This window comes from Rutilus rutilus, assembly GCF_951802725.1.
Source record: "Rutilus rutilus genome assembly, chromosome: 24".
NCBI lineage: Eukaryota > Metazoa > Chordata > Actinopteri > Cypriniformes > Leuciscidae > Rutilus > Rutilus rutilus.
The window spans coordinates 16714598-16738381 of record NC_140228.1 but is presented as its reverse complement, the minus strand read 5'-3'; the positions used below and the strand labels follow the sequence as shown (position 1 = coordinate 16738381).

The 23784-nt window shown below is 36.1% G+C and overlaps 1 protein-coding gene across 1 annotated transcript in view; it reads left to right on the top strand.

Moving 5' to 3' along the window:
- Nucleotides 1–1122: 1122 nt before the first annotated feature.
- Nucleotides 1123–23784, top strand: part of dok6 (docking protein 6) — an 84222-nt gene continuing 61560 nt past the window's right edge. Inside the window, exon 1 of the mRNA XM_084398199.1 lies at nucleotides 1123–1413. Within this exon, the coding sequence (XP_084254325.1) occupies nucleotides 1348–1413 (66 nt within the window). The 5' untranslated portion in view covers nucleotides 1123–1347. The remainder of the gene's footprint in view (nucleotides 1414–23784) is intronic.

Below are 23784 nucleotides of genomic sequence, written 5' to 3'. Positions count from 1 at the left end.
AGGAGGCTTTTTCAGGCATTTTCAGCATTTGTGTCAGTGGAGCTTCAGCACGCTCTAATATATGAATATAACATCCCATCCATTTCTGTACTTTTTTTTTCTCATTTGCTTTTGATCTGCTTTGATATTTTAATCCCAAGGATCCAATCAAGAAAGCAAATCTCCCATCCACTAGTTATCTATTATAGGATAATTCTCATATGAAAGTAAAACTGTATTTTGCTAATGAATGAAAATTAATTCTCAAAATGTTTAAAGATATCACATGTAGTTAGTTAGATGTAAATCAATAGCAGCACTTTTTTTATTACTTAATGTGACATGTTTGAGGCATGCTTATAATAACATGTAACCTAAAAAAAATCCTCATATTTCATACTAACATTAATTTTTTTTTTCTTATATAAGGCCTGTTTTAGGACAATTAAGAATTTATGCACTGTGACATTAGTTTCAATGCAGAATTCTCCCTCCCCGAATGAATGAATGAATTAATGAATGAATCAATCAATCAATCAATGATTTTTGTGGAGCTTAAACATCACATAATTACATCAAAATGAAATAAAATCACATGGATTAAGAATTAAAACAGAGTAATAAATTATATGATCAATAAATGTTTTTACATTGCTTTAACTCATCAAAATAAGTTAAACAATATTCAACTCATCTTTTTAAGTCGGTGTAATGTAAATTAAGTTGAAATTACTTCAACATCCAAGTTGATTGTACTTAAAAATTTAAGGCAGCAATCTTTTAGAAAGAGGACTGTTCTTGATAATAATCATCATAATCACTAAATTGTGGCCAATTTTTTTTTTTTTTTTTTTTTTTTTTAGTAGGTCTAAATTACTTTTTATAATATACAGGTGTTAATTTTTGATATCCACATCAAAATGAAATGTATTTTGCCTGTGTGAGAGTGAAATAAAAACATTTTCTTAGCCTATATGCCTGTGTGTGTAACTGAAATTTAACATATTTCCAAAAATTCCTAATACTGAGTAAGTAAGTAAGTAAGTAAATAAATAAATGGTTCCATTTTACGCAAGTAGTTCACTGCATCCACCCCTCTGACAGCCCTCTCATGGTGCATTCCAGGAAGCTGCACTCTTCTTTACTGAATTAAATTATCTGACGCGCGCTGCGCGCTGTCTCCCTATTCTCGTGTGGAATGAGCCGTTCGAGCCGGTTCGGTTGCCCGAGCAGCAGCAACAGCAGCAGCGGCACTGAGGCAACGAGACACTGAGGAACCGAGGCAGGTTGTTTGAGGACTGAATGTCGTGGTGACTTCTGAGGGGACTCGCAGCCGAGACGGGGGACGAGGACAGAGAGGCTGTTAGGATGGCTTCAAACTTCAACGATATAGTGAAGCAGGGCTACGTGAGGATTCGGAGTAAGAAATTGGGGGTGAGTACAGTCAATATCTGCTGGACGTTACAGTGTGGTCAGTAATTTTGGGGCATCTATATTAAAAAAGGGCATTAAGGAGCGCGCGCTTATCAAGAACATGCTATCAATGTGCACGAGCAACTCTACTTTATGTTTTATTCTTAATGACCAGTTGTTTCCTTTTCAGCATATTTATCATTCAGTGTATAGCCTATAGTTTACATCCTGCTCTGATGTTATCCATCTGAACAAGAAAATTAGTACAATACTCATTCATTGATTTATTGCTTGTGCTTTGAGTAATTATGGGTTGTTTTAAAAAAAACTTGTAACCTTGTTTTACCATAAACATAATATTTGCTTTAAGCATGATTATTTATTTATTCAAATACGGTTTATTTTTAAAGTTATAATTGCATTTTTTGTTAAATAGATTAAGTTTGTTACATTTTAAAGAGTGAATCAGGAATCTGCTGTCTTCAGTAGTTTCTTTGCCTATGAGAAGACACATTAGTCAAGTCTACAGATGCAGCATCATCTGTTTATTGTCCTCCTGATTCTGCAGCTGTGAATAGAGTGAGTACTGTAGGTCATCAGGTCTGTGTGATACAGCAGGTGAAGTCATCCAACCAAGAAAGATTTCACTTTCTTATGCAATAGTATGATATGATGAAAACATGCTGATTATTGTTTTATAGCAGCGTAAGGGGTTTGAAGAGGTTTTCACATCTGAATATATATATATATATATATATATAGTATCTATTGAAGTTTATTGGCTAAAATGTATTAAATAATTGTTTTTATGTTTTGTGAATTGTTGCTATCTGTAGCAATGCAGTATACAATGCAATACAATATAAATTTCAATGTACAAGACAGTGCAGTGGAGTACATTATGCACAAAATATATACACATATATATACAATAGTGTATATATGTGTATATATACACACAATTATAAAGTATACACAAATGTATATACACGTATATAATTTTAACTTGTGTGTGTGTGTGTATATATATATATATATATATATATATATATATATATATAAAAATGTAAGTACACAATTAGATAATATCAATTTAGGTCAACCAATTACCAAGCAATGCTTGATTTTGTTGTTGAAGAATTTTTGGGTATAAAATGTCACCGTTAATTTTATTTTGCTATCCTCATTTACATGAACTATAGTGTCCTGCACCCACTAGTAAAAAAAATATCAAATTATATCTGGTGTCTGAATAATTTATGGTTTTATTTATTTATTTTATAGAAGAAATGAAGAAATGTATATATCATTTCTGCATTTATAATTTATTTATTTTACTCAAAAAGAACGGTAAAGTCAGTGGTAATAGTTTTTATTCTGCTACTATTTTGTATAGTTTTTACTTAATGTAATATATTATTATACTGTAAATAAATGAACAAATAATGAACATTGTTTTTGTCTTAAGTTTGAGACATGTCTGTTTTAGCAATAAAACATAAATACTTAGTTCTATTCAATATTTAGTTATATTTGATGTCTCAGGGATGTTTGACCAAGATGGTTTGTTTTTGCCCGTAGACATGGGATATGAGACATGAGATAAAGTGTTTTCCCACAGATATTGCTTCCATAGTGTGGGCTTACTCTAAATGCATTTTTTGAAGTGCAGCTTCATATTGCGTTTTATATTTTTATTGGTCACATATAAACTTACCAGCTGCATTTCAGACTCAAATATACAGTAGTGCATGGTCACATTTCATTGAAACTAAAATAAAGGAAACTGCTCAGTATTGCTACATGCATTGTTCTTGCTTGCAGAGCATAGAATTAGCATCTAATAGTACTGTGAAGAAATATAACCCCTCTCATTATTTTTCCATTATGTGCGGTACATCTTCATGGCTGCATATTGAACAGAATGAATGTTTTTTTAATAAAAGTGTGAAAAAAATTGTGTTAGTAAAGTTGCTTTGATAAAATATGAATTTACAGTTCAACGCACCTGACATTAACTGACCTTCTCACATTGACACAATGCCCTTTGAACTCACGGTCTTCTGCACCTTTGGCATTTTCCCATTTGACACGCATCTGTGTAAAAACCTTTATGTATTATATAAATATTAGTATAAATGTTGATGATAACCATCTGATAGAAAACGGCAGCAAAGTAAGGTTTAAAATGCTTTTACTCATATTCAAAAAGCCTCTATTACTGGTCTTTATCAGCCATTTGTATCTATTTGAGTGGAATCTGATCATTGGATAAAATATGCTGATGAAACGGGCAGCTGCTCTTTTGAAGACTGCTTTAAAGGGAAGGACTACTTGTCTCATCAGTGCTGGCACAGTCTTTTTTTTTTTTAGTGCGAGTATCATGTTTTGAACAGCAGGATCAGCTTAGGGTTTCCCTCTGATCTCTTTCTCTCTGTTCCTCTTGTTTTCCCTCTCCTCTCTTTTTCAAACTTCTGAGACCTAGAAATGTAAGGCAAATTAAAAACTAAATGGGGTAAAAAGGTAAAAATTAAGTCACTTTTTCAACACTTTCCTCAAATAGGGTACGAAATAGGGCCTGACACATTTTTTTTCTCCCTCTTTCAGGACGTGCTTAACCTCTAGAAAATGTTGATCGCACAACCACAGGGGGTCAATATTATACAAGCTGTATTCTTTTCTATTTATTTTAATTATCTAAATTAAGCTGTCACTCAGTAGGGGTGAGCTGGGACCAAATATTTGTTTGATCGGGTTTTTTTTTTTTTTTTTCAATAACACTGCAAAAGGGTTGAATGCTTGAACTTGACGAATACAGATTTTACTGCTTGAGTGTCACAATTTAAAGTATTTTTTTAATGAGTTAATAAAGCATTCAAAAGTTTGGGGTCTGTAAGATGTTTTAATGTTTATTTGATCAAAAGTAAAAACATTAATAATGTGAAAAATTATTACCATTTAAAATAGCAGTTTTCTATTTGAATCTATTTTAAAATACTAATTTATTCCTGTGATGGCAAAGCTGATTTTTTTTAGTCTTTAGTGTCACGTGATCCTTCAGAAATCATTTTAATATGCTGATTAGGTGCTCAAGAAATATTTTAATGATATTAATAATTTTTGTTATTTTAATCAATGTTGAAAACAGTTGTGCTGCTTAATATTTCTGTGGAATCCTTATAAAAAATGTCAGGATTCTTTGATGAATGGAAAGTTAAAAAGAACAGCATTTATTTTAAATATAATTTTATTTATTATGAATCATCATCATCATTTATTAGGATTATGCCTAAGTTAAAATGGGTAATTTAAGTAGCTTTAAATGTGTTCATCTTGAGACAAAACAATGGCATTGACATATTTTAAGATCTTTCAGTTAAGACAGCTGTTACGACCCTTCACTGTTTTTAAAAGTGTAGGGAATTAGAAGGGGAACATTAGGCCGCCCTTCAGCAATTATTACCATTAAAACATTGGGAAAGTGAATAAGAACATCGAGAAGCAGCAGAACATGTGAACAAATTTATTATGTGCAATGACCGGCCAAAAAGATAAAGATATATATATATACACAGTGGGTACGGAAAGTATTCAGACCCCCTTATATTTTTCACTCTTTGTTATATTGCAGCCATTTGCTAAAATCATTTAAGTTCATTTTTTTTCCTCATTATTGTACACACAGCACCCCATATTGACAGAAAAACACAGAATTGTTGACATTTTTGCACATTTATTAAAAAAGAAAAACTGAAATATCACATGGTCCTAAGTATTCAGACCCTTTGCTGTGACACTCATATATTTAACTCAGGTGCTGTCCATTTCTTCTGATCATCCTTGAGATGGTTCTACACCTTCATTTGAGTCCAGCTGTGTTTGATTATACTGATTGGACTTTATTAGGAAAGCCACACACCTGTCTATATAAGACCTTACAGCTCACAGTGCATGTCAGAGCAAATGAGAATCATGAGGTCAAAGGAACTGCCTGAAGAGCTCAGAGACAGAATTGTGGCAAGGCACAGATCTGGCCAAGGTTACAAAAAAAATTCTGCTGCACTTAAGGTTCCTAAGAGCACAGTGGCCTCCATAATCCTGAAATGGAAGACGTCCGGCCAAACTGAGCTATCGGGGGAGAAGAGCCTTGGTGAGAGAGGTAAAGAAGAACCCAAAGATCACTGTGGCTGAGCTCCAGAGATGCAGTCGGGAGATGGGAGAAAGTTGTTGTAAGTCAACCATCACTGCAGCCATCCACCAGTCGGGGCTTTATGGAAGCCTCTCCTCAGTGCAAGACACATGAAAGCACACCTGAAGGACTCCAAGATGGTGATAAATAAGATTCTCTGGTCTGATGAGACCAAGATAGAACTTTGTGGCCTTAATTTTAAGCGGTATGTGTGGAGAAAACCAGGCACTGCTCATCACCTGTCCAATACAGTCTCAACAGTGAAGCATGGTGGTGGCAGCATCATGCTGTGGGGGGTGTTTTTCAGCTGCAGGGACAGGACGACTGGTTGCAATCGAGGGAAAGATGAATGCGGCCAAGTACAGGGATATCCTGGACGAAAACCTTCTCCAGAGTGCTCTGGACCTCAGACTGGGCCGAAGGTTCACCTTCCAACAAGACAATGACCCTAAGCACACAGCTAAAATAACGAAGGAGTGGCTTCACAACAACTCCGTGACTGTTCTTGAATGGCCCAGCCAGAGCCCTGACTTAAACCCAATTGAGCATGTCTGGAGAGACCTGAAAAAGTCTTCAACGTCCGAAACGTCGTATACTTCCCTACTCTACCATCAAAACTAAAATTACAGCAAATGGCACATGCCCCTAAACCTAGTGTATCTAAACAAAATATTTCAAAACTAAGTGTGCACGATGTACGTCACGTGACATAACTTACCTATCCCCTTTTCCTCTATCCAGCCAAACACAGCGTTACCGCTCTTAAATATTCAATAATAAAGGAAATAGGACGGCAAAGTAATTTGGATTCACATGATAATCAAAAACACATTAACAAAGCTTGATAAGTTATAACCCAAAATAAAATCAAACAAAAACAAAACAAGCATAACAGATTTTTTAGTTTGAGACTAGGCTTAAGCCTTGTCTGTGGAACCGGGCATTAATGTGTTTAAAACTTTGTGATTTTTATACCACCTATTTATATTATTTGTATCAGTTTAAATTATCTCTGCCCAGTAGACAGTGAATGGTATTCCTTGTCCCTGCAAACTCAAGTTCAAGTTCACTTTATTTGTATAGCACATTTACAACAGCCACTAGGCTGACCAAAGTGCTTTATAGAACAACCAGATACATGATAAGAAAATAATATCTGCAGAACAAGACATAAAACACAAATAAAAGCAGCAAAGCTAAGAGCAACCTTAAAACCAGAGTAGCAAAACAGTATCAGGCTCAAATATAAAATGGTAAAACTGAAGTGGCAAAGCAATATCAGACTCAAATATAAAATAGTAAAACCAACCTAAGAATAGAGATAAATATGCTAAAGAAAACAGGTAGGTTTTTAACAGAGACTTGAAGACAGACAGGGTAAGGGCCGTTCTAACCTCTAGAGGCAGGGTGTTCCAGAGTTGAGGCCCTGCCACCGCAAATGCACGCTCCCCTCTATGCTTGAGTCTAACGCGAGGGACTACCAGCAGAGCCTGATCGTAGGATCTTAGGTTTCTGGATGGAGTGTGAGGATGAACAAGTTCAGAGAGATAGGCAGGAGCTAAGTTATGTAGAGATTTAAAAACAAAGAGTAGAATTTTAAAATCTATTCTCTGTCGAACTGGCAGCCAGTGTAGAGATTTGAGAATCGGAGAGATGTGGTCATATTTGCGGCACTTATGAATAAGTCTGGCCGCAGCATTTTGGACTAACTGAAGACGAGCAATTTGAGAACTCGATATACCGCAATATAAGGAATTGCAGTAATCTAGCCGAGACGTATAAATGCATGAACAGCCATTTCCAGAGTTTTCGGAGTGAGAAAGCCTTTGATTTTAGACAATAGACGAAGTTGGTAGAAACTGGAACTGATTACGGATTAAATGTGTTTGTCAAATTTTAAAAGCTGGTCAACAAGAACAGCCAAGTTCCGCACTCCTGGGGATTTAAAAGCCGATAGACTCTCTAAATCAGGGCTTATACACTCAGAATTTTCATTTGGGCCGAAAACAATCACTTCAGTCTTGTCTTCATTTAGAAAGAGGAAATTTTGGGCTAGCCATGCTTTAACCTCCTCTAAGCATAGCAGAAGAGAATTTATCGCTACACGGTTGTTTCTCTTGATTGGAATATAAATCTGGGTGTCGTCCGCGTAAAAATGAAATGATACACCATGTTTCCTTAGAATAGAGCCCAGTGGTATAGCATGTAGAGAGAAAATAGAGAGGGAGCCAAAATAGAGCCCTGTGGAAGATCACAGGTCAGAGGTGCCATGGAGCTGGAGAAATTACCCATCTTTACTAAAAACTTTCTTTCAGACAGGTATGACTGAAACCATGTCAGAACAGAAGCTTTTAGACCCACCCAAGACTCTAGTCTAGATAAAAGAGTAGGGTGGTCAATGGTATCAAAAGCTGCTGAAAGATCTTAAGAGAACAAGAACCACAGTATCTCCGGAATCAGTGGAGAGATAAATATCATTTAACACTCTCAGGAGGACGGACTCAGTGCTGTGAGCAGTCCTAAAACCAGATTGAAAAACCTCATAGATAAAATTATTTGACAAAAAGTGTTGGAGTTGATCCAGCACAATTTTCTCCAATAGCTTAGAAATGAAAGGTAAGACAGAGATAGGCCAATTTTTTTTTTTAAACAGAAGGATCTAGTGAAAGCTTCTTGAGCAGAGGAGTGACTGTAGCCACTTTAAGACTGGGCTCTGTTCCTGCCATTTTGAAACACTTGTTGATAAGAGATACCATACCTGGCCCAACCGAATCAATGATTCATTTTAAAAATCTCGGGTATCATTAGGACAAAATGAAGGTTAGGATTAAAAACCTCCAAAAACCAGAAGCAGGTGTCAAGATTGGGGGGGACAGTCAAATTAAGGCAGACGCTAAGTCTTAAAGGGGTGGTATAATGCCCTTTTCACAAGATGTAAAATAAGTATTTGATGTCCCCAGAGTGTGTATGTGAAGTTTTAGCTCAAAATACCCCACAGATATTTTTATATAGCATGTTAAAGTTGTCATTTTTTGAGGGTGAGCAAAAACGCACTGTTTTGTGTCTGTTCCTTTAAATGCAAATGAGCTGCTGCTCCCAGCACAGAGGGCGGAGCTTCAACAGCTTGTGTCATTTTACCTCACACATACATGCTCTGAAAATTTCAACAACTTTTAGCCTTTTATGTTCAAACCGGAGTCAGATGATGTCAACGGAGTCAATGATGGAGAGACTCAAGAAGAAGTGATAACATGTAGAAAGCAACAGGACATTTTTGAATGGTTAGTTGATGAATTTATGTAGCTGATGTGTAGTTATCTTCTAGTCAATGATTAGCATATTCTGTCTTGAAAATCTATAAATTGTGTTCAGGGGGCGGGGTTTACGTAAATTTTAGGGTTGGTGATGTCACTAACCTGGGAGGAATGTCATGTTGTCCCAACCAGCCGTTTGTTGTAGTCCTTAAAAAGTGATTTCTTTAAAAGAAAATATCCCCCTTTGCTTTGAACTTTGAGCATTGTAACTTTGCAGGTGTTGTTTATGCTCAAACAGCAATATTACACACTAACTAAAGTTAGGCTACGTCTACATTAATCCAGATACATTTGAAAACGGTGTTTTCGTGTATAAACGCTCTCCGTCCACACTAGCGTTTTCAGGCATTTTCGGACGTTTCAGTGTGGATGAGAAACTTTTGAAAAACGCCTGAAAACGCTAAATTCACCTTACTGCACCTTAATGAAGTTATCGCGCAATTCTTCTGACAGGATAATTTTATTTAGTAAAATATCTCACCATTCACTGATGCAGTCCAGGTCGCACGCAGTCACCATATGTTTGGTACAAAACGCGACTGCTCATGTATTGCCGCAGGACAGCAAATGTGAGTAAATTCTGTCATCTTTGCAGGACTGTGATATGAAGAGTGTGCAATGTAGAATATTTTTAGCAACAATGTGAAAGTGAATAGCACATAACAGGCACAATACTGGTATAAACATGAATATCTATTGGTACAATATGCGTCACATGACTAAATTTACATCATGGTTTTTAAATACCACCGGTTTCACGGTCCACACTACAACGTGAAAACAGCGTTTTCAAATGTATCCACTTTGGAGTGCGTTTTCAAAAAGCTTCGTTTTCATTAATAAAAACGCCGTCTCAGCGTGGACGGAAGGACAAAACGGAGAGAAAAATATAAGTTTTCAAACGAAAACGTATTATTGTGGACATGGCCTTAGAAAAGTGAAATCATAATCAACCACCCCTTTAAGTCTTTGGAAGTCTTCACATAGAGCATCTGAGGCAACAGACAATGTGTTAACAGATGGATTTACAACAGACTGAATGATTGAAAACAGAACCTTTGGGTTAGAGTGATTGGAATCAATTAAGTTAGAAAAATAAGCAGCTTTCGCAGACTTAGCAGCATTCTGGTATGATGTTAGAGAGTCTTTGAACATTTGGAATGAGACAAGTTGCCTGTCCCCTTTCCATTTGCGTTCAGCCTTTCTACAAATTTGTCGTTGGACAGTGAATGGTATTCCTTGTCCATGCAAACTCTGTCCTGAAATGCCCTTTAACCTTGGATATGTTGTCTTTGTTGTCCCTGACAGCCACGGTTTATGACAATTACAAACAGCCTTATGATGCATTGTAAATCCATAGAGAATCAACCAGGCTTACCCTGGAGCGGTCGACTTAAAGCGGCCTTCCTCTCAACACTTTCAGCAGAACTGTAATCTTATTTAAGCTGTTGTTGCAAGCCAGTACTTGACCCATATTTGACAACTGTATTTTGTCATCTGTCTCTAAACGTACAGGCAGTTTAGTAATGCCAGAGATTAATGTTTAACAGAGATCAGCCTAACATGATGTTCTGGACAATGAAAGTGTCTAGCTGTAAAGCCCATCTAATAGATATATATGGTCTCGCTACATGTTAAGACATGTCATGTCAAACAGCTGACAATTTGCAATTTGATATAGGCCTACATTTCAAATATTTTTAAAGTTGTAAATAACGATTATGAGAGTAAATTTACCAGCAAATTATTAGTGAAAATTCTTGACCAAATCAAAATTTTCAGTATAGGAGAATTTCTCCATTTAAAAAAGGATCATTTGAAGTAATTTATAGTGCCCAATTATTCTTTTTCAGATATTACATTTCATGAAGTGTGTAATATCTGTTTGTGAATGTAAAAGGTCTGCAAAGTTTCAAAGATCAAAGTGCATAATAAATGGAGTTATTGTCTTCCAAAAGAAAGAATCGATTCTGAACCGTCTGAAGCGAATCGTCAGTAATTCCAGGCTTACTTCCTGCACAAACCTACAGTTTGTAACAAAGCTGCATAATGCCAGCCTATGGTTTTCATTGGCTGCACGCAAAAAAGTCTACTTTGACCCGTCCTCAAACACTGTACTTGTGTAGCTGAAGCCTGGAAGAGTTTGGTTTGCGTTGTCAACATGTCAAGAAGATGCTGTCTTCTGCGCTGTGAAAGCAAAACCACTTTGCATGCACTTCCAAAGGATGAGGACTCAGCCTTGAATTGATACGATAAAATCGATGTCATACTGTTCGTATCACTGTGTATCATGTGCTGAGGAAGCCTCTGAAGTTGAAATTCAGATATAGTTATGGACATTTATTTTCCGATACATGCTGCAACAGACTGGGCCGTCTGACCAATCAGAACAAAGTATAGGCTCTCAGAAAGAAGGGGTTTAGAATCCTTTATCAAACCGTTTTAAAGTGTTTTTTGACCTTGGATGCATGTAAACCTATAACCTCCAAAACAAAATGAGTAACCTTTAAAATAGCATAATTGGGGCGCTTTAAACGATTACAAATAATTTTCGAAAACTTAAAACTGCTGTAAATGTCACATCAGTGTCACAAATTTACTTATTTGATTAGTGATCTAGGAATAATGCAGAATCTTAAATATTTCGTAATTGTTTAAAACATATTCAGAATACTTACATTTTAATAATTTGGACCCCATTGCAAGTGTCCAATTTCAACATAAAAAACGGTATTTTTACCAATAGGTAATTATATTGTCCACAAAAAATTAGGTTTGGGTCATTTCACTATGGAACTATACCTGAAATATTCAAACCCACACTTTTGCAAACATTTTATTTCAACTATGTGCTAACTAAACCAATTCTTAAGTTACCACTGATGTACTGTATGGATGCTTATTATCTGACAGCAGGTTTGCATAATTCTTTCTAGTGTCTCTTGTGTGCACACAGCTACGTTACATGTTACTATGCCATATACCAATGCTGTTTTCATGTTCATGCTAATACTGTTTATCCAGCTTTCATCAAATTGATTCAAACAAAGAGCGGAAGACAAATTGGAGGCTCTTATTAGGGCTGATGAATTGCCCCCCACAGCAGCAGAAGCAGCAAATGTTATTCAGAGTGAATAATGCTGCACTATTGTGCCATTTTTCTCGCAGATAAATCTCCTCTCAGTCTTCACTCCAACATTTTACATCACCGATCCCTGCTGTTTTTAATTACAAAACACACTTTTGTTTTGAACAGGAGTAAACATTACTATTAGCTGTCACGGATGTGTGATTGATCTTCAGTGTTGAGTGAGCCAGTGCTGTTTGTGTCATTTCATGGTCTCGTTCACTCATTTTCTCATGCTCTGGATGCATTTTGTATCAGTTATTTATGTATTTCATACTGGTTTCTTACTTTATACTTGTCTAGAAGTTAAATAATCTTGAAAGCGCAAAAGGGAAAAAGTGAGAAAAAGCTTTGTTCTCCTGCTGGTGACAGTCAGAAGTCTTTCATCCAAGGTCATTTGAGAGCTGCCATTTAGCCAGTCATCAGACTGAAAAGTCATGTTGAATCTGAAAAGAGCCCTTATCTTTGATTTTCTTGATTTTCCAACTTCTTAGCTGAGTGCAGACTACTAGACTGAAGCTTGTCATCTTTTCATGTTATAAAGAAAGAGTTCACAGAGTTTCTGTCAATATTTATCCACCATGTCATTTCAAGCTTCTTTTTTTGTAGAACACAAAAGTGAATATTTGAAGAATATCCTGGACAGTAGGATATCCCAGGGTATCCCATTTTCACTATAATGAATGTGAATGAGAACTGGGGATGTCAAGCTCCAAAATTACAAAGAATCCCCACCATACAAGTACTATAAAAGTAGTCTATAAAACTTTATTTTAAGTCTTCTAAAGCTATAAAGTAGCTTTATATGAGGAACATAATGAAAATGTTAAGTCCTTATTCACTGAAAATCTCGACAATCTTAACAACTCATTGACTATTTAACAACCCACTGGAGGTGAAGGTTTTTACTGAATGGTGAATTTAATTTTGGCCTGTTTTTTTGCACAACCAAGATGGCAAAAAGTACTGTGTATGTTTTCAGATATACACTCACTGGCCACTTTATTAGTTAGCCTACACTTTGCTAGTACTGGGTTGGACCCACTTTTGCTTTCAGAACTGCCTTAATTCTTTGTGACATAGATTCAACAAGGTGCTGGAAAAATTCCTCAGATCATACTGGCATGATAGCATCACGCAGTTGCTACAGATTTGTCGGCTGCACATCCATGATGCAAATCTCCCATTCCACCACATCTCAAAGGTCCTCTGGAGGCCATTTGATTATAGTGAACTCATTGACATGTTCAAGAAACCAGTTTGAAATGATTTGAGCTTTGTGACATGGCGTGTTATCCTGGAAGTAGCCATCAAGATGGACGCACTGTGGTTATAAAGGGATTGACGTGATATGATATCCTCTACACCATTACACTCCCAGCACCAACCTGAACCGTTGATACAAGGCAGGATGGATCCATGCTTTCATGCTGTTTGCGCCAAATTCTGACCCTAGCATCTGAATGTTGCAGCAGAAATCGAGACTCATCAGACTAGGCAACATTTTTTTAAATCTTATATTGTCCAATTTTGTTGAGCCTGTGTATTGTAGCCTCAGTTCCCTGATCTTAGCTGACAGGAGCGGCACCCGGTGTGTCTTCTGCTGCTGTAGCTCATCTCTGCTTCAAGATTCAATGTGTTGTGAGATCAGAGATGTTCTTCGGCATACCTCGGTTGTAAAGAGTTATTTGTGTTACTGTTGGCTTTCTATCAGCTCGAACCAGTCTGGCCATTCTCCTCTGACCTCTGGAAACAACAAGGCATTTTTTGCCCACAGAACTGCCGCTCACTGGATATTTTCTCTTTTCTCTGTAAACCTTATAGATTCCTTATAGATGCATGAAAATCCCTGTAGATCAGCAGTTTCTGAAAAACTCAGACCAGCCTTTCTGGCACCAACAACCATAAGTCACTTAATTCACCTTTCTTCCCCGTTCTGATGCTCAGTTTGAACTTCTGCAGATCTTGACCATGTCTATGCCTAAATGCATGTAGTTGCTGCCATATGATTGGCTGATTAGATAATTTGCATTGAGCTGTTGAACATATATCTGGCCCACAGTGATGCTATCATGTCAATATGGACCAGAATCTCTGAGGAATGTTTCCAGCACATTGTTGAATCAATTCCATGAAGAATTCAGGCAGTTCTGAAGGCAAAAATAACAATTACAATTTTAACAGTATTATTTCAAGTGTAGTTTATGAGATTTGTTGTATTTTGAATCCAATTTTTCTTTGTAATAGGCATAAAGTTAATCATACTGATTTCAAAGTTAAGAAAAAATTCAATACTTCAATACTTTATTGTTGGCAAAACATCCCATGTTTCGGTCGTGACTGCACATTTTCGGTAGTGACAGTAATGTTTTGGTAGCGGCCACATCACATTACAGAATTTGAACTCGCATGCTAAAACTCTACAAAAAGTTCCTTTAAGTTACACATGTATTTTCAGATTTTTTAACACATTTACCTCAAAATGATGGGACCTACAGTATCTACTTACCATGTAGCTATGAGAGAGAGGGACACGTAAATATTTTTGTAGGGGTGTAGTTAAAATCAGTCTCAGCCAGTGGACTAAAACATACACTGTTTCGGTAGTGACATTTTTTACATGAAGTTTCATGATTTACAAAGAAAATATAAAATATACATATTTTTCTGAACATCAGTTGTTGTTTTTTTTTTATCTAAAAGATATTTCATTATCATTCATTTTCATAAGTTGAAATTTAGGAGCTAGGGTTCAGGACAGCCACCTCCCAATTGAAAGTACCCAATAAATGATGATTTTATATATTAAGCCTACTGATATCTTAAACATTTTTGTGGGTTTCAATAGATAATAAAAGGATCTTAGTAAACATCTAAGAATTGCTTAAGTTTTTTTATTTTTTTGGTTGTGGGACAGCAGTTTGCCAATTCTGTATAATGGCACATATCATGTGAGAGGAGGATATGCCTCCATCACGCTATGATTGATTATGATTGGCTATGATTGGTTCACGAGATAAATCCCGGCTTTTGTTCTCGTGCGTGTTCTGAGTCCATGAATCAGTCTGAATGATTAAATGATTGTGTTAATAGGAAGACAAATTAAAAAGTAAACAACTCACCAACTTGGATATCACCACATTGCCCCTTTAAAATAAAACTTTGCCTCCTTATTTCAGAACACTACATTTCACATGCGCGCACACACACACATGCACACCTTGTAATATATTTTTGTACTTGAAGGTTTAAATTAAAAATATTTTTCTCTGAAATAAATTTTGGCCAAAAAAAGTGCATTACATGAAAAACTTTTCTAAGTAGTATGGACAACATTTATGATGCTTAAATTGTGCTTTTGCATCCTTTTTGTGCAAGTTGTAAGTCTTAAAATGTCCGCAGGGTTGACATTCTGTCTTGGATTTAGTATTCACTAATTTCAGCTAAAAATATAAGATAAAAAGATAAGATAAGTTAAGAACTTTGCAAATCTCTTTTATATTATTGTTTCTCCCTTCCCAAGCTCTCCATATCCAAATTTACCAGTCCTGTCACATCTGTCTTAATCTAAGAGCTAAATCATATATTCTCAGAGAATATTTCAGAGAAGGAGAGATGGAAAAACGGCCAAGTCTTACTTTTTTGAGTAGCATACCCTGTAAACACAGTTGTATGGTTTCAGTCTTCAGAGACTTTTTCCATTTGTGTGGAAAATGTTCACCTCTGAATGAATCCACCATAGGGCCATTCACCCAGCCGCTGTCTCTTCTAATCATTTGGCACGCATTAATCATGTCTGTGTCTCCTGGGTCTTGCTAATCTCTAGTCATTCTGCTGTCTAGTGTCTCTGAGCACAGAACAGTACAGTGTGTGCTTTGGTTAAAGCAACAGCACCCAATCTGGCCAGCCCAGCTCCATTCACACTAGCATGGCCCATTGAACACACTTTTGGGGTTTTGTTTTCTGCAGGACAATTTTACTTCACTGTTCTATCACTCTTTTTCCCACAGAACATCTCAGTTTCCTTTTTATATCCCCTCCTTCTCTCTCAAGCTGAGAAAGTTCTTGATGCTTCAGGCCTCTGAGAAATTGCTATGTGGACATGCTATCTGCTTTCTCTGCCAGAAGCGAAAATGTGTTTTTCATGCACCCTCAGATAAACCACAATCCATAGTATAGCTTGGCTTTATTCTTTTCCTCATAATTTCGTAGACCATGTACAGTTATGTTTACTTATGACTAGTGCTGCACGATTAATCGTATCGCAATCGCAATCGCGATGTCAAGCCTACGCGATTATATGACGCAAAATGCTGCGATTTTATATTAAAACAAATTAGCGCTGTTAACGCACTTATTAATGCAAATGCTTTTAAACCATTCATGCGCGATAAGACATAAAAGAACGAGCTGCCTGTGAATGTCCTCCTGACACACACACACACACAGATAGACGCGCGCCAGTATCAAGTTCTCTTTCGCGGTAGAACGAACAACACACATGTATGCCAAAATGAACGCGCTGCCTGTGAATGTCCTGACTGTGACAGACAGAAAGACTCGCGCTAATATCGTGCGTGCGCACAAAACAGCATGACAGAATACAGTCCTCTTTTGAGCTTGAACGAACAATAACACACACAATTATGCCAAAATGTCTTTTTGTCGAGTGTCTTCATAACATAAGAGTAGTCTTATGATGAACATGAAGAGTTGTGATGACTCGTGAAAGAATGAGGCGCGTGTGAGATCCGCGTCTCTGACAGCGGCTGGTCTTAAAGGGACAGTGCACAGTAGCCACTAATTATATCTGTCGCTAAAATGATTCTTTTATTTCTTTTTTTTACCCCTGACATGTATGGTTATATGTACTCTTGTATGTAAATTATGTTTTGTTCTTGTTAAAATGCAATAATAAAAAAAAAATCTGTCGCTAAAGTTAATCAAAGCACAAAGGGAACAGGGAAAAACACTCACTGCTCTTGACTAAAGAACTTTTTTCTTTAGGCTGATTATCACTAATCTGTGTGTGCATTTATTTTCCTTTAGAACCAAGCAAGTTGACTCATGAAACCATTTGTTTATTATATCGCATATCGCAATCGTAATCGCAATATTGACCTCAATTATCGCAATATGACTTTTTCCCCAAATCGTGCAGCCCTACTTATGACCCTAGTTTAAGGACACCATGTGCCTCTGGACTGCTTCAAAGTTTAGCCTATAATATGTCTCTGTATTAAGATACTTTTTTTTTTTTTTTTCACTTCTTATTTTGACTACGTTTTCATATTTTTATGTCATACTCATTATTTTGAGTCTGTTTTACACCAAATGAAATTTACAGACTGAAATATTTCTCTTTCACATTGAATGAGTTTATCAGAGCCTGATTCATTTTTTGCCAAAAGCACGTGATTTATGACATCTGAAGCTTGGTTGATCTGAGAACCACGTGAACGCTTCAATGTCTGGTTTAAAAGGAGCGAAACCCAGTGCAGGTTTCCTTCCTCTTATTCATTGTATTTTGTTTTTGTTTTGTTTTTAACAATAAATACTGTAATTTATATATGAAGAGCTCAATGGTCAATTGATTATGGAATTACAGTTGAACTGGGCTGGGTTATGGTTAAAAATAGACAGATCGCAGATTTTATCTATGTAATTGTTTTGTTTATTTTAATTATTTTAGTGCTAGTACACGGACACAAATTATTCACTTTGACAGGTTTTTTTTTCAAAAAAAAAAAAAAAAAAAAAAATCAGCCACAGGCCACAATGTAGACTGTGCTGAAAAGCTTCGAGTAATGAACCTTTTTATGATAAAAAGGTTGAGAGGAAAGCCTGGGTGTTTGGCAAAGCTTCATTTAACCTTAGAAACGAAGCTTGTCACTTGCCTGGAGTTGGCTGCAAGTGACTGTCTTCATGAAAGTCATTGAATCATTCAATCAGCCGATTTGTTCAAAAACGCTGATTCATTCAGGAATTTAACAAGTTATTCATTGAATTATTCACTCACCCCATTCATTCAAACAATGATCTGTCTGGAACGCCATTACTGTGTGTTGCACTGAGACGCATAATGGTTCTCGCTGTGGCTTTGTTTGGAACTATTCATCTGCAGACAGAAACATTGTATTGACAGAGTAACTTGCAAATTCGTATTTATTGAACTTCTTATTGATGCAGCGTGTAGTCAGCACACACAAAGATGAAGAAGATACAAATAGACCATCTTTATTTATAATGCAGATCACAGGAACAACATATGAGAAATGCTAGCTACATAAATGAGAACCGACATGGGACTGAATATAACAAGGTGTATAAATACAAGGCGAACATAATGAAAGACAGGTGCAAATTATTAGTAACTATAGAAACAAATGAGGACATGCTCAGGAACCCAGGAAACTGAAACTAAACAGACCAGGTAAACAGGAACTAAAGGAAACAAAACAATATCAAAATAGAAGTCCATAATTGTGACAATTAAAGCATTCATGCTGTTTTCCCATGCTGAATTTCAGGAACAACAGCCCTCTTGCTTGTTTGATACTTCTACAAAAATGTATTTCTGTATTATAGAGACTGTTATTGATAATGCATTACATGCTGCCCGTTGTTCGAGCAACGGCTTCTTCAAAAGGTGACCAGATTTCTGAAATTGAAATCAGAGACATTTCCTTGTTCAGTGGTCAAAATATCACTGAAATCTCACTTGTTTTTATCTATGAATTAAAAACAGGGACAATTAATTTATATGTATGTATGTATGTATGTATAAGTGAATTGTTGTGGGTTCCATATTAAATAAGTTATATTTAACATTTTCTAATTGATTTAAAAAAATATATACATACTGTTAATATAGCCTACTGTATACAGTAGTTACAGTTTGCACTGGCCAGCTGTAATTCTTTCTACATTTTTTTCCTTTTTCCTTCTAAAAAGCATTGTTAATATCATAATGTTATTTTTTCCTGTCATATTTTTGTCAACAGTATGTTTTAATTGGTAGTTTAATTATCATCATATCAACTTTTTTTTATAACAACAAAAAAACAACAAAAAAACATCATTAACTGCAGAAGTCTAATATTTGTATCTTGCTCCAAGTGCAAAACTCAGTTGAGCGAAGTGTAGTTTAGCTGACCGAGTGTACAGTACGTGGGAGTTTCCATGCTCTGTTTTAATTGGAGAGCCACTCACTAAGCACCTGATCCCCATGCAGTAAGTTATGCAAACAGCTTTCCATGAATGCTGTCAGTCTTTGGTTTGAATTTTCTCTAAAGCTAAGGATTAATAGAAGTCCAAATAATCTGTGAAGTGTTGTCCGGCTACTTAAAAATGTGTTATTTACAAGCAGAAATGAGTTTTGTGATCATTTTTTTCAGATCCCACAATGGCTTATTTTGGAGATTTGCTGCCCGCTCTGTCCCATCAAATCTAGTTTACTTAATGGTTGCCCATTCTGCTTTGTCATATCTGCAAGAATGATGAACAGTCCCTCACACATATATGCCATAGGCATTAGGTTTTGAAATAGCAGTCACCCGCAATATAAGTGCAATAGACCATAATGAGCAAAGAGATGGCTGCTGAGCCAAATCTTTATTTTTTTTTGATGAATATAAAGTGTTTTATTGCACAGCAGAATGAATTCTGCCTTTTATTAGGCACAATTTTCATTTTGGCCCAAAAAAAATAAAAAAAATTCCAGGGACATATATTGCCAATGGTAGGAGATGTAGGGAAGACAAATGGCCTGGATAGTAAAGACAACATGTAATTTATGGGAACATTGCCTGGAACAAAATTATATGTCATGAATATGATGAAATATATTCCCTGGAATGGAGATTCATATAAGATTGTGAATTTGTAGGCTACTGTGGTTCTTGATAAAAGCATCCTTTCAGGTTTGCATGACCTTTCTATTCCATTAAGGGTTTTTGAACCGTACATTTCTGGCCACAGTCCTCCATTTACAGCAGGGGTGGGGAACGTTGGTCCAGGAGGGCCACTGTCCTGCAGAGTTTAGCTCCAACCCTGAAAAAAACTCACCTGATTGTAGCCTTAGTGATCCTGAAGAAATTGGTTAGCTTGTTCAGGTGTATTTGATTAGGTTTGGGACTAAACTTTGCAGGAGAGTGGCCCTCCAGGACCAACCACCCCTGATTTACAGTGTAACAATTGATTGATATGCTTTTGTCATTCACTTGGTTACTTTTCAGAATGTTTCTGTAGACACTTGGCTTTGATTTCCTTTTGAAACCGGGCTGTTATGCATGAGTTATCCTGAATCATGAATCAAATTCATTCTTTTAGAGAAAAGCGAGTATAAAAATAAGCATGCAATGACACAGAATAGATATTTTCTTTGTGCACTGGTGCATTTAAGTTCTTCGGGTCTCTGCTAATCTGTGTCACATAGGTTTCGTACTTGATTAATACTTTTACCAGAAATGTATATAGACATGCACCTGACTTTCTGGAAGGACCTCAGTGATTTCTTGGAACAATCTTTAAACAATAACCCTGCATTAATCCTGCTTGTTTACCAATGCAGGTGCTTGAGTGCACGTGCTTAGCCTTGGTGATCAGTCCAAAAATAGCAAACCAACAGTGTCCCCAAACTCCACTTCATTATTCTCCACTGATCATGTTGTCATGTGGGAGATGGTTGTCACGGTGGCGTGAAGGTAAACAAGTTAAACTGACAGAAAATCAAAACATCCTTGAGTTTCTCAACCATGTGTCTAAATAAGATAGAGCTTTTCTCATGAATAACTCACAGAGCCTTTGAAAATGCAATCAGACCCTAAACCAATTATTTTATTTTATTACAAACCGTCATTCTATTTTAATCACTATTTTATTTCAAAAACACTGACTCAAAAATGACTTGTGTATAGCGTTTTCATGTAAGAAAATATACAAAATTAAATAAATATTTGAAATATGTTGTTTACACAAGTGCTCAGTTCCAGGTAGGGATGTGCAACATGATATATTGACTAGTCAGTGTGTTTTCTGAAATACTAGTCAGCTGATTAATAGGTCTTAAACATAGGTTGTCCATGGTCATGGAAGTTTGAAATTGTGATTTTCAAGACCTAGAAAAGTCATAAAATTTGATACAGTTCCCAAAGTTTCAGTAATCTTCTGGAACAAAGGCACTTACTATAACAACTCCTCTTTCTCTTCTGCATTTTACTTCTGCTTGTGTACTAGCTCTTGAAACTTGAAACCTGACAAATTGCTGGTGATGTTCCTCATTTGTAAATCGCTTTGGATTAAAGCATCTGCTTAATCAATGAAAGTGTAGTTAACTAAATATTTCATTGGCTTGAAATTACTATTTGTGTGTGGGACATGGCGAAAAAAAATAAAAAGAGATGGGAGGAAAAATTATATTTCAGTGCTTTTGCGTTCTCTTGCAAAACTTTTGCATTGCCCCAAACAACTTGATGTTCGCTTTTACCATTTTTTTTTTTTTTTTTTTTTTTTGTGTTCCCCCAATAATACTTTTGCGTTACCCAAATAAACTTTGTGTTGTCTTGCAAAACGTTTGCATGTCCCCAAGAAACTTTTCATTTGCTCTCATAATTTTTGCATTCCTCTGAGAAACTTTCTTTTGCCAAACTTTTGCTTACCCCCAAGAAACTTTGCGTTTGGTCACATAATTGAATGTAAATATAATGTATTTTACCATGCAAACTAACTAACAGCACACTGTCAGCATTCAAATAAATTTCAGCAGCTTAGAATATCAACAATGATTTGACCATTATGACCCAACGACAACAATACAATTTTCAGACATTGCCTGTGGGTCATTATATACTTTCTGTCAAAGTTTAGATTGTCTTTTATGCAATTAATTTATTTTAGAGAAATAGCTTAATTTATGTCCACCCTCTTAGTGCACTACAGAACGCTTGCTTGATACGCTTCACGCTTCACGGATACGCCTTCACTTCCTCCTCAGCGACTGAACTCTTTAGCTCCGTCAAAGTGATTGTTGGCCTGTCTATGGCATCTCTCACAAATCTCCTACTTGTTCGGTTGGAGGGCTTTGACAGATGACCTTTTCTAGACGGTTTCTGGGTGGTTTGCTGTATCTTCCATTTGATAATTGACAATTCAACCAACAGTGTCCACTGAAACTGGTGAAATCCTGTATGCATCCCTGTCCCACCCCCAGGTTATTCATGCATGGTATATGCATCTCCCAAAAAAAATTGAGGTGGCGTGTTTGTTTGTTTGATTATTCCCTTGTTGACATTTTATTATGGCATATAGATCATCCAGCTTGACAGTTCTGTGCATAGCGTAGTGTTTCCTGGTCTGTATTTGTCCCTGGGCAGATTTATGGATTGTACAGCTTTTGTATGAGAGCCCCATAATAGAGGCAGTGGATAAAAGAAAAGATTCCATAGGCAAGCGACCGTGCATGATTAAAAAAATGAAATTCCCCATTAGAGAGATGGGATGAGAGTATATATGGTAGTTATCCGCCTTATAGTCTCAGACAGCACACCCACAGACTGTTCATAGACTGTCTGATACATCTTGCACACAAAAATACCTAGAACTGCCTGTAATAGTCTGATTGGCTTCTATTCAGTTTCAGGGTGCACAAAAGAAATGGAAACAGAGTGATTTTTTTTTTTTTTTTTTGACTTCTACAGTGAATGCTTCTGAGAAAGAGCTAGTGACTGGAAAGTTTGAGAGGTTTGTGGTATTGAATCTTTGGACTCGCAAGCAAAAATGTATGCATCTTTAAATACATTTTAGCTATCCTTGGCATGTCCATTTGACGAGCAAATTGTTGAATCGGTTGGTTAGAGTTTACAAAGTGATTCTCTCTGAATGATATTTCACAAATCCAGATTTAATAATTCTTTCACAAAATCAAGCTGATCTTAGGATCAACTTACTGACTTTGATCCAGTTCCAGTAGTTAACAGCCCACTGGAGTGGAAAATTATCAGTGAAATATAATTAAAGTTTTGGTCTCTCCATCATTATATTGAGTCATAAGGACTACTTTTATGGGGTTTTGCATTCTTTTTGAAGCTTGAAAGCTCCAGTGCCCATTGTAATTGTATAAAAAGCACTGTGATATGAAAAATCTCCTTTTGTGTTCTTTGTAGGAAAGAAATTCAAAAATGTGTTTAAATAATTACAGAATATATATAAATATATTCTGTAATTATTTATACACCTTTTTATGAATCTTTAATAAGATTACCTTTTTATAATATACTATATATACAAAAAATAAATATATATAATTAATTTATTAAAAAAAATTGGTGAAATTTTTTTTTGTAGTTTTATTCAGCAAGGATGCATTAAATAAAATAAAAGTGACAGTAAAGGTTACAAAACACTTCTAACTCATATAAATACTGTTCTTACTATTAATCAAAGAATCCAAAAAAAGTATCACGGTTTCCACAAAAACATTAAAGTCCCCCTGTGGTGAAAATCAAGCTTTTAATATTTTTTTATAGGCCTATGTGGTTTTTAAATATGCTTTATGACAAACCATGTGCAAAGTCATCACCATTACTGAGTATTTTCTCCTTAAAACTGCAGTGAACTAAAAACGCGGTTTGAAATCGCTGGTGTTTCTGACGTCACAAACCACGTCAACGTGTGATCGTCAACGAGTGGATCTCTGAGCTGGTGTAAGTGAGCGGAGGCGGGGCTAATTTGCATATTCATAGAACTGCGTATACTAAATGAGG